Consider the following 12,877-nt stretch of genomic DNA (forward strand, 5'->3'; position numbering starts at 1 on the left):
CATTGGCTAAAAATAGTCTTGGTCAATGTCATTCAAAAAGACCCTAGTCGGTGTCAGCCAAACAAACCGTAGTCGACGTTGGTAAAAAAAATCTAGCCAACATCAACTGAAAAATAGACTCAACCAACGTTAGCAAAAAATAACTTCGACTGACGTCAACTAACAAATATTTTCAGCATACTTTGACAACAAAAATCTTATTTGATGTCGATCGAAAAATAGTCTTAGTTGATGTTGGTTTTAAAACATCACTGATTGTGATAAGACAAAACAACTCTGGTTAGAATTATCAATATTTTATATTTGTAAATTATTAAAAATTGAAAATATTTTTTAATTAATATTTAAAATTAGATTGTGTTTATTTTCTATAAAGTTTAATATTGAAATTTCATCTATTTAAAATATAAAATTAAAATTTTGCATAGGAAGGAAATTGAATTGCCCTATCCAAACAAAGAATTTAAAATGGAAGAAATTTGAATTGATTTATCCAAACAAAGTATTTGAAAAATGAAGGAAATTAAAATCAAATTAATTCAAATTCTAAGCATTTTAAATTCCTTGAAATTTTGAAATTCTTGATCCAGACACAAGGTAAATCATTAATATTCATTAACCTCGGAGAAAACCATTTTTTTGGAGTTGTACCAATGCAATCAATCCACAGGCAATATTCCACCACAACTTTGTAGTCTCCCTTCTCTAAGACTACTAGATCTTTCACAAAATAAACTTTCTGGTTCTATTCCTCCTTGTGTCTTCAACATTGCTCCCATGGTTGGTTCAAGAAGAATGAGCTATCATTATCAGTTCAGTCTCGATTAGTTTTGGATTTGGAGAGGCCAAGAGGTGGAGTATCACGACACCTGGCTGTTAAAAAATCTTGACCGTTCAACGAACAATCTGTCCGGAGAAATCGCACCAGAACTTTTTGGCCTCACTCAATTGGGGTCCTTGAACTTGTCTAGAAATCATTTGATGGGGAAGATACCAAGCAACATTGATAGCATGAAAAATTTGGAGTCCCTTGATCTCTCCTACAATAATCTTTCAGGGGAAATTCCTGCCGCCATCTCTGATCTGTCTTTCCTAAGTTTCCTCAATTTGTCATACGATGATTTGATCGGACAAATCCCATTAGGCATTCAGGTTGAGACATTGGATGCATGGAGCTATGGTGGGAATCCCAGACTTTATGGACGTCCTTTAACAAAGCATTTCTCCAAGGATGTAAATCCTGATGAGGCAAAGCAAGGTGGAGCAAATGGCTCTCAAAATGAGTTGCTCTATCTTGGGATTGGAGTAGGATATATTGTAGGCTTAAATGGATTTTGGTATTCTTTGATCCTCAATAGAGCATGGAGACACAAATATTTTCGGATCCTGGATCATATTCTGGACTGGCTTTATTTGTTTGTAGCTCTCAAGTTAAATAAGGTTGGTTAATTAAGAGCAAGTTCTGGATGAAGTGAAAGACCGATTGGATACTTACAAGAAAAGCTTCTTGGAAAAGTGGTAATGCCAAAAGCTACTTTTAAATAACTTATTTAATGTTTGGATGTAAATCTGCCTCTTATTTAAATGATAATGGTGTTTGTCATTTGGTTGTAAATTGTATTTGCATGTATAAGTGCTTTTGTTTAATAAAAATTACTAAAATGGACAAACATAATAGGTTACTTAATTAATTTGAATATTAACAAAAAATAATAATACATATTATTTGAAACTGCTTTGTTGTAATGGTAAGGTTGCTATCTTACAATCAATAGATTTAATATCTCAACTAAACTTTTGCCATTAAGCAAGCAGAAGAAGGTTCCTTACAACGACAAAATGAGTTTTTCACTTGGATTGAGCTGTGTTATCAAGGTTACATCATTGACATTGTCTCGCTAAGAAGAAGAGGAGCAGGTATTTGATTTATAGATACACTATATTCTATATCATCTTGCAACTACTTTTATTTAAGAATTCAAATGTAAATGAGAAAAGAAGTTGTTCTGCATGAATCTGCACAACGATTAAAAAATGCCATAGCATGAGATAAGCATTCATCTAACTGTTAAGTCAATCCCTTAGTCCCTGAGCTAATATGCATGTTGTTTGTCTTCTTTAGTCTGTTGAAGCCTTTTCTTATGTTGGTTCTTTCTGTTGATCTGGTTTGTTTTGGTGTGTTTCTGCTATTAAGCTCACATGTGAGATACCTACTTCTTTATTTTGTTTCTGCGTAATTTCATTATTATTTTATCCTCTGTAATCTCATTCGCAAACATACTTTAAAGAGTAAAAAGTTTATTAAATCTTGCAGTGTTATTCAATTGGGAGTTTGTAAATTGTAACCAACACACAATATTAGAGATTGTTCTAGCTCAGGAAAGAATATTGTCTATCAATGTAATTCAAGGATTATAGTTCGATTGGAATCGGAAAAGATATAAATAAATGAAGAGAAAATTAAAAAAAACTTTATACATAATTTAGATTGAAAAAATGGTGAAAAAATTTCAAACTGATAAAATAAATTCATGTTAAATGATATTTAAATTTAAATTTAATTAAAATATATAGATGATGTAAAGATCATGTAAAATTTAAATGTAATTTTTTTAATTACATATTAACATTACAGTAAATTTATATTTTTTTATAATAAGTATTTAAAAGTCATATATATTTATCTAGCATAATTTTTAATCCAAAAGATCGGTTGAGTAGAATAAGATAGTCTACATTGGTCGGTTGGAGCCCCACTTGTTTCTTTGAAGTTTGAAGGTAAAAATGTAAGTTACTCTTCAAAGTGCTCTTTGAATCCAAAGGCTTCCCTGCCTTGGATTCATTTTTGCACCATCCACTCCTAAATTCCTCCATAAAAAAAAGAAGAATAATTTGATTAATTTCTAATAAAAGTCATCTCTAAGTGTTTGTTTCTCTTGTTCTTGATGGATCAAACTATCATAACTGGGCTAGAGTAATGACCATGGTTTGATGATTTTTTATTTATTTTTTATTTTTATGGAACCATCCCTAAGCCAAATGATCAAGATCCCTTACATAGTGCATGGAAACGGTGCAGCACTCTTGCTCTCTCTTGGATCAATAATTCAGTTTCCCCAGGTATTGCTAATGGCTCAATGATGTGTCAACGGTATGGACAAAAACTCTAAGAAAGATTTTGCCAAGGTGATTATATCAAAATTCTGCAACTGCAGAGTGATTTTTCTTTCTTGGACAGACTGATCTATCCATGCCAAGCTACTTCACCAAGATGAAGATCTTAAGGGACGAACTGTGCAATTTTAGCCCTATCCCTTCTTGTGATTCCTCCTCCACTGGATGTTGCAAGTCATCCAAAACAGTTTAGCATTACTAAAATAATGATTTTGTGCTTTGTTTCCTTCAGGTCATCAATGAAAGCTATGCTCCTTGTCGATCCAAAATCCTTCTAATAGACCCTCTGCCATCCTTAAATAATGTTTTCTCCGTGATTATCTAGAAAGAACACCAATTGAATATTGGCATGCTACCAGAATCTGCTGCCATTGCTGTCCAAAGAAATTACTCCACCCTTCAAGGTCGATGCAAACCCAATTACAAGCTCCCGCAAAACCAGGGTCATCTAAGCAATGCATCCATTTTGGTCACACAAATCACAGTTAACACATCTATAAATCCAAGAAGGCTGCTCACAGTGTCTCCACTAACCTTTCTGCACCAGCAGTTGACAATGATGCAATTTTTTTTTTCTAGTTTGAGTAAAGAACAAGTTCAAAGCCTTCTCGCATTACTTCATAATGTTCGTCCCACTGCCATGCCCATTCATCCAACTTGACCAGCTCAAATAACCTATCAATAGCATTTTCTCACTCTGGTAATTGCTCATCGATCTTGGATTCTGAAGCCAGTGATCATATTACCTCTTCCTTACACTTTTTTTTCTCTTCTTACGTGATCATTAAGCTAATATTAGTTTCCTTACCAAATGGCCAAATCAAGAATGCAATATACAGTGGTACTAGGGAGATATAAGGTTGGTTGGGTGGTTAAGAAAGAAGGGAATGAGGGAAAGGTCGTGGTTTCGATTCCTACTGTTAACAAAATCTAACAAACTATCAATTAATATTTGCCCATAAAAAAAATATACAGTTGTACTATAATTTTGACTGATTCTTCAATTCTGTATGATATTCTTTACATTAAACATTGACCAAAATCTTATCCCGTCGTCAAGCCACCTTCACTAACAATTTGTGCTTTATCCAACCGAGTCCCTCCTGGAAGATGATCGGCACTGCTAAAGAATCAGGAGGTTTATGCACATTGATAATCCCTGCAAATAGTGATTGTAACCATTACCCCTAGCCAATAGTGGTGTTTCCCTCCTTAATGTTTGGCATTATTTATAGGCTAGGCCATCCATCTACTTGGTATCATACTATTCAAAAACAGATTTGTAAGTTTCCTTCAATTGTACAGAAAGCATGTGATATGTATATCAATTTTCAAAACAAAAGTAGAGTTACCATTGAATTATAGCATTTCAGTTACAACTTAATTTGGGGTCCCTATTCCACCCTTCCATTCAAGGTCGGGTATTTTTTGACTAATTTTATTACGTGGTAAATTTTGTTTTGGAAAGAAAACATTATTAGCATCGGCAAGGAACAATGGTAGGAATGACATCACTGACAAGATCACTTCCTGGCACATATATGAGGACATGTGTTGCTCCTCCCTTGTCACATGGATCCTGATGCTGATGAGTACTGACGATGCCATGTTGCCAGAACTGTCTAAGGTAACATCTGAGAAAATAGTTTCAGTTTCGGACAGCATTGCAATGATATCTTCCACTTCCCTCACCACATCTAGCATTCATGGTCTCTCTTCTGGATTATCTTGGCAACAACTGAGGGCCAGAGTCATTGCCTTTCCTTTCATTCCTGCAAACTCTTTTTAACTTCTATCTTGTTCACTACTCAAATGGATGAAATGACAAGACAGTTATGAATTATATTAAGAGTTAAGACTGCCCCTATGAACATGATTTCTTTGGAATAACATGACTACCTCCACTAATGGAAGTAAAAATTGATAGTTATAAGTATTTGTGTAGGGTGAAGTTATAACTATTTGAAATGAATTTTTTTCCTCCCTCAATTCAGTAGAAGCATACCAACCATTAAAAACTCTCCAGTTGTGTGTCAATTTGTCAGAGTTCTGATTTGAAAAGCTATTGAACATTTACCAAGAAGATATTCTAAATTGCATGAGCTTGAAAAATATATTTATAAATGAAGCCCGAGACGGGAGAACAGAAAATAGTTATTATATATGCACAAACAATACTATAAAATAGGTATCTATTTATATTTGTAATAGATAGCATTGATAATTTCAATACAGAAAACTCCAACAATTTTATACTAGAAATTCAGTCTCTTAGGGTGCCATTGGGCATGATTCTCAAACCATCATCAGAACCAAGAGAAAAAGTATCTAAGAATAACAGCTAATATGCAAAATCTATGTATAAACTCAGATTATATTTTGATTCCAAAGATAACCTTTCTTGAATATATTAAAAAATAAAAAAAAAATCAAGAAAAGAATTACAGTCCATATTGACATAACTTATAATCCAGCAACAGATTCAATACATAAATTTGTTACCGCATTCAATTTATTTCCCCTTATTAGTGATAAGCTCATCTTTCATATGAGAGCTTAACGGCAGAGACATGCCAAACCAGATCAACAGAAAGAACAACACAAGAAAAATCTTAAACAAACTGAAGAAGACAAACATCACGCATGTTAGCTCAGGGACTACGGGATCTGACTTAACATTTACATGAATCTTATCTTTTGCAATGTCAGTGTGTTTAAACATAATGCAGATTCACGCAGAATAAATTCTTTTTTCATTTACATTTGAATTTTTAGATAAAACTAGTTGCAAGATAACAAAAGTGTATCTATAAATTAGATACCTCGCACACCTTCTTCATTATAATATCCAATCAGTGAGACAAGATTTCAATGATTTAACCCTGATAAAAGCACAATCTCAGCCGAAAACTCTTTGTTCTTTGTAAGGAACCATCTTAGCTCCTTTAATGGCCATAAAAGTTTCATAAGATAAAACGCCTTTATAGACATTGCCATAACCTCCTTGGCCAACTTTAATTGAGATATTAAATTTGTTAATACGTAGCAGCCTTATCATTACATCAAAACTCTCTCAAAATATATATATATATATATATATATATATATATATATATATATATATATTAATTATTTTTATTTAATATCAAATTACGTAACCTTTTGTTTGTCCATTTTAGTAATTCTATTAAACGAAAGCACTTACACATGTAACATACAATACCAACCAAATGACAAACAACACTTAATCATTTGAAAAAGGACTTAACTAGATGTACATCCAAACACAAAATGAGTTATTTAAAAGCAGTCTCTGACATTATCACTTTTCCAAGAAACTCTTCTCTTATTAGTAGTACTTTCTAAAAAAAGCTCATCCAAACAGTCCTTACTTCATCTAGAACTTGCTCTTAATTCACGAAACTTATTTAACTTGAGAGCTGCAAATACATAAAGCCAGTCTAGAGTATGATCCAGGGTCTGAAAATATTTGTGTCTCCATGCTCTACTGACGAGCAAAGAATACCAAACTCTGCAAAAACCAACAACGTATTCAACTCCCATCCCAAGATAGAGAGACTCATTTTAAGAGTCGTTTGCTCCACCTTGCTTTGCCTTGTCATGATTTGCTTCCTCATCAGAGCTATTCTTTATTAAGGGAGGTCCACAAAGTTTGGGATTCCCTGCATAGCTCCATGAATAAAAAGTCTGAAGCAGAGTCCTTAATGGGCTTCAGGAACTTCACCTGAAAGATTATTGTAGGAGAGATCAAGGATCTCCAAATTTTTCATGCCACCAATGTTGCTGGATATAATTCCCATGATACGATTTCTACACAAGTTCAAAGATACAAATTGAGTGAAGCCAAAAATTTCTGTTGAAATTTCTCCAGACAGGTTGTTTGTTGAAAGATCAAGACTTCCAAATAGCCAAGTACCCCGATGCTCCATCTCCGAACCTTTTAAAAACAAATCAACACTGAACTGATAATGGCTCATTCTTCTTGCACCATCCATGGAAGTGATGTTGAACAGACAAGGAGGAATAAATCCAGAAAGTTTGTTTTGTGGTGGAATATTGCCAGTAAATTGATTGCACCTTAAAATCATCCCTTGCATGCTCTCTGGCATCTTTGTTGGTACAACACCAGCAAAATGATTTTCTCCAAGGTTGATTAGCACCAATGATTTAAAGTTTGAAATGTCCAGTGAAACATCCCAGACAAGTTGTTCTTCTGCAAATTCATATTAACAAGTTCATTTCACGAACCCATTGATGGAGGAATTTCACCACATATCTTATTGCTGTTAATGTTAAGGAAAGTTAATCCACTTCAATTCTGCCAACAATCAGGAATTACTCCGGTCAAAAGATTATGTGATACATCCAAGTAATCCATTGTATTTTCTTCCCTACCCAATTGAGAGCACAACAAAGAGGAGATGGGTCCAGAAAAGGAATTTCCAAGTCCTCATCCATATTGGCATAACTTAAAATGTAGTGGCAGATTCAATACAGGAAATTGTTACAGCATTCAATGCTTTAGTGATGTGAGTCCTTGGGTCGGTTACTCCATACTTTCCACTGTCCTATTTATAGAAATTTGGAAATGCTTTAGTGATGTGAGTCATATTAGCATTAAAATCATATTAGTTTATGGATCAATAAGGTACCTTTTTCTCAGTTCTGAGGTTTCCACACAGTCAGGATTGAATATTAGTTTGGAGCATAATCAATTTTCCAAACCATGTAAACTATATCTATGTGCATAGCAAATTAAACATGTTAATCAACACATCAGAGATCCAAGTTTAGCCAGTTTAAATCAGTTTCATTTAATATGAAACATGTTAATCAACACATCAGAGATATAAGTTTAGCCAGTTTGATTCAGTTCCATTTAATATGAAACATGTTAATCAACACATTCAGAGATATAAGTCAGAGCTATAAATCTACACTATAAGTCTACTATATACATATAAACTATACCGTTGTAAGTCTTCACTTTGTCCAAGTGAAGAATAACAACTACATTGTCCACGACTCCAGTAGCAAGAAATGTATTCAGCTCATCAACATACTTTCCAAAAAGAGTGATTTCTACCCTATAACTATAATAAAGTGATTACGGCCAAAGATTGTGAGTGCATAATCAATTTTCCAAACCATTAAATTATATAATGCTAAATTTTAATTACTTAAATTTCAAAATTAAATATGAAACGGATAAAACAGCAAAATATGAATACCCATCAGCTTCAACACAAATGACATTCATTTTAGTCTTCTTCCCATCCTTATCCAGTTTTCTCTCAAGTCTGAAATTGTGAATGCACTACAACATATTTTGACCTTACCCACTAAGTCATCTGTGTCATAACCTTCACCCATCACCGTAGAAATACTTACGAAATCATATAACTTTGCAGGAATAACACTGCTTGCGACCTTAAAAACCTTGGTTGAAAAAAGAAAGTTGATCTTGTACTTATGGTGACTGGTTTTGTAAGTATAGAAGTGTAGAGAAGATGTGTGTTGTTATCATTTATTTATAATCATAGGTATAAGATAATTAAGGAAACAAAGAAAAATGAGATATGTTCAGATATACCCAATTTTCCTATTACATTCAATCACATCAAATCCTATATTTAACATTTTCCATCAAGCTCGAGCATATATGTCATATGCACCTAACTTTTTACAAATATAATCAAAGCGAGACTGCTTGAGAGATTTAGTGAACAAATCTGTCAGTTGGTCACTAAAGCTCGTATGATCCTGCATAAGTTCAATTACTTCAAGTATCTTTACAATGGATGAAAGATAATATCTAAAGCAAGACTGAAAAGAATCAAGAAGACATTTCAAAGCTTAGTGATGTAAGTTCACAAACCAAAAATTGTGTTATTTCTAGAACTTGAAGATAAATTTAACAAACTTAAAGATAATAATTTGAAGAGTACAATTAACTAAAAAGCTTATATTCAAGATGCAAATGTGGGCTGAAGTTTATTTGGGTGAATTACATAACTTTTGGGCAAAAAAACTAATTAAGGTCCATTTTCTAATTATCCTATGAATTTTTATATTTATTTATCATGTAATAATTTAAGATGACTCATGATATGTTTTGGGTCAGGTTTAATGTTTTTTAGGCTTCCTAAGCCATTATATTAGTTAGTGGGGTTTTTATTCCTAATAGAAAATAAATATAAATAGAATTTAATTTTTATTGGGAATTAATTCTTAGTGACATATTTAGTGGAAATCCTAACCTATAAATAAGAAAAATTTTGTAGTTTTGAGATAGATTGAGTTTGAATGAAAATTTGAATTTCTTCCTTTGTGAGAGCTTTCTTTGGATTTTGGACAAAGAATTAAATTTGATCTTATTAAGGTAACTTGTGGCGATCAAACCTATGACTTATCACTTATTTATTTCTTTAGTGTGACATGAGTATTCTTTTTTAAATAAACTAAATTAATTTTCATCTTGAGTGTGACATGAGTATTCTTTTCAATCCTTTTTAAATTTGTCTAATTCTAATTTTATTTTTATTTTTTTGAGAAAACTTAAATTTTCATTCAAATTTCATCTGCCTAGTTACAAACTTTGAGGCTACAAACTTTCTCCTACTTAGGAGAGGATTTCCTCTAAATAAATTTATGAGAATCAAATTTACAATTGAAAAGAGGAATAGCCACCCCGAAATTCGCTGGCAAGGCCAACCCAAAAAATTGGTACGATTCTGGAAGCGATAAGATTAGAAAAACAACTCTGCAAATTGCAATGTCATTTCTTTCTATAATCAATTCAACCGAACCATCATTTTTTATTATACCTACCAATTAACCAAAATATCAGTCGCACAACAGAAAAAATTGATCCAGCTTTATCATCATCATATCCCCAATAGCATGAAACCTTTTCTTTTTTTCTCTCGTTTATCAATCAATAGAATAGAATCGAATAGTGAGGAAATCACAGGCTGTATGTTATACTTTATATCATAGCAGTTAAATACAGAGTCAGGTAATGAGAGGTATCTGAAACAAATACTAATAAGCAATCTCATAGAACATCATTACGCAACCGAAAAAGGCAAAAAGTGAAATCCAGAAATATAAAAGAAAAAAAAAAATACAGGGTTGATTGAAAAACTGAAAATTAAAAATCAAATCCACCAGCATCATCAAAGCCCGCATCATATTCAGCAGCATCAGATACCATGTCTCCGATCAACATTCCACCCAAGGCACCACCAAGCAATCCTGCTCCCAATCCCATTCCAAATTTGTTCTTCTTTGGTTTCTGAGCCTGAGGTGGGTACCCATATCCGGATTGTTGTGGATATCCATAACCCGACTGTTGTGGGTATCCATAACCGGTCTGAGGTGGGTACCCATATGCTGCTTGAGGTGGGTATCCACCATGCACCTGCTGAGGTGGATACCCATATCCCGTCGCCGCATATTGCTGCGGCGGGGGAGGGTGTGGCGTACCATAGGGCATCGAACTGGATCCCGCCCCAGCAGGAGGATAAGCCATCACCGGCTCTTGTCCCGCCTTGGCCGCTTTGGGTGTCTTGGCGGCCGGGGCGGGAACATGTTCGCCGAATTTGTAGGAGAAATTCAAGGATCCCTTGGATTTTCTTGATTGCTTCATCACCTGATAACTGACTTGGCGGAAGGAGCTGTCATCGCCGGGGTTATCCAGGAGTTCCCTGAGAGGAACATGGACGGTGCCGATGACGGTGTCGCCGAGGGTGCGGTCGGAGATGAGCTTGATCTCAAGAGATAAACGATTTTCCTTCGCCAGCGATTCGTTGACAGAGAATTTCACGGGGTAGTTCCACGTGGGGTTGCTGCCGGCGTCTTTGTGGACGTGGGTGGTGGCGCCCTGAGGGTGGAGAGGGTCACCGGAGAGCGAAACGGCGGCGTATACGTCCATCTTGGAGAAGAGATTAACATTCTTGATGTCCTTTGCGGATATGATGTTGAGTTCTAAGGTTCTGTATTCCATGGTCATGGCAGAGAGGAAGAGTTTTTGAGGATTTTGTATAGAACTGAATGAATATATGATCACTGAGGGAGAAAGACTTTGATGGGTTTTGTTTGGAACTGAAACTTGATGGTTATGTATCCTTTGGAACTGAATGAATGACTATATATATATATATATATATATATATATATATATATATATATATATATATATATATATATATATATAAGTTCGAGGAATTACAGGGAGAACTTGATATTTAGGAACCTTCTGGGTAGGTAGCTACTTTAAATTATTATCATTATTCACGCGTATTGCTATTTTTAATTTTAGTTAATAGTTCCCGTAAAAAAAAAATGTTATATTTTTCCTTTCATGCCTTATCCCATTTATGAAAGGCGGTTTTGTACTTTTTTTATCTAGTTCATTCATCTTGCTTGATGTTTAATATATTTTACTAAATTTCTGTAAAAAAAAATATTTGACTAAAGATTCTGTGTAAAAAAAAATATTTGACTAAATACAAGAGATTGAGAAATAGAAAAGGCAACAATCATAAGAGATAGTATTTTGGTAATGATTTGGTGCATCCTAATGTCGTTTAATGTATTTAAAATAGGCTGGAAAAATTCACCAAAAAAGCTGGAAAACGTGAAAAAAATTAATATGTTGAACTTAAGAAAAATAACAAGCCTTTTATGTTGCAATTGGTGGTTTTACTTTGCATTATTATTTTTTAATTTAATTATCTATTTAGTCTCTATAATTTTTAAATTTATTTGTTTTAGTCTTTATAATTAATAAGTGAATTTTTTTAGTCCTCAAAATTTATATTTTAATTTCTAAAAGTCTTTGTCGTTAAAAAATTTTAACTGTAACAACTTTTTGGAAATTAAAATATAAATTTTAAGATTAAAAAGTTTAATTATTAATTATAAAAACTAAAAGAAATAAATTTAAAAATTATAAAGATTAAATGAATAATAAAATTTATTTTTTATAATGATTGATTACATACCCTAACTTTTTTGAGATAGTATAAACTAATATTATTATTTTGAACTAGAATGTTTTTCAAAGACATTCAATAAGAATATTTTTAAAGATTTGTTTTTTTATGATAAGGATATAACAATTTATGGATGCAAGATAATAGTATAATAATAGTTTAAGTACAAAATAAGTTTTAATTTTATCCATACATATAACATAAAAAATCATTTAATAATAATAAAATAAGAAATGTTAGCGATATTTTGTTGACACTCTTTTTAATACTTTTTTTTGTGATTGATTGAATTTTTTTAAAATTATTAATTTTAGTATATTTATATCTAAATTGGAAGAGAATCATTAAATGATAGGTAAGACTCATTAAGATTAATCATTTTTTAATAAAATTTAGTCAACTATAAGAAAAATATTGAAAAGAGGATGTCAGATTAGAGTGTAATAATGTTTCTCTCATAAGATATAATATAAATTATGTTTAAATGACAAAACTATTGATATGTTAAAATTCATATAATTTCTAATAATTAACTTTTGATTTTTTAAACAAATTACAAAATTCATAAAAAAAATATAATGTTAACTAAAGTATAAAAACTCATTATATTTTGTAACAACTTTTCTTAAGATTATAAAAAATATTTTTCTTAGTACTATTATTAGTACTATTATTCAAATATT

General features: G+C 32.5%; 2 protein-coding genes across 2 annotated transcripts; one reads left to right on the forward strand and one right to left on the reverse strand.

Annotated features, from left to right (window-relative positions):
• Nucleotides 1-706: 706 nt before the first annotated feature.
• Nucleotides 707-1,661, forward strand: LOC114386795 (receptor-like protein EIX2). Its single transcript, XM_028346842.1, has one exon. It carries the CDS (start codon nucleotides 982-984, stop codon nucleotides 1,447-1,449), a length of 468 nt encoding a protein of 155 aa, XP_028202643.1. The 5' UTR covers nucleotides 707-981; the 3' UTR covers nucleotides 1,450-1,661.
• An 8,490-nt stretch (nucleotides 1,662-10,151) lies between these two features.
• LOC114388433 (protein SRC2) lies at nucleotides 10,152-11,346 on the reverse strand. The gene has a single exon (XM_028348926.1). The coding sequence runs from the start codon at nucleotides 11,207-11,209 to the stop codon at nucleotides 10,349-10,351; it is 861 nt and encodes a 286-aa protein (XP_028204727.1). The 5' UTR covers nucleotides 11,210-11,346; the 3' UTR covers nucleotides 10,152-10,348.
• Nucleotides 11,347-12,877: the final 1,531 nt, after the last annotated feature.

Source organism: Glycine soja, chromosome 15, assembly GCF_004193775.1.
Source record: "Glycine soja cultivar W05 chromosome 15, ASM419377v2, whole genome shotgun sequence".
Taxonomy (NCBI): Eukaryota; Viridiplantae; Streptophyta; class Magnoliopsida; order Fabales; family Fabaceae; genus Glycine; species Glycine soja.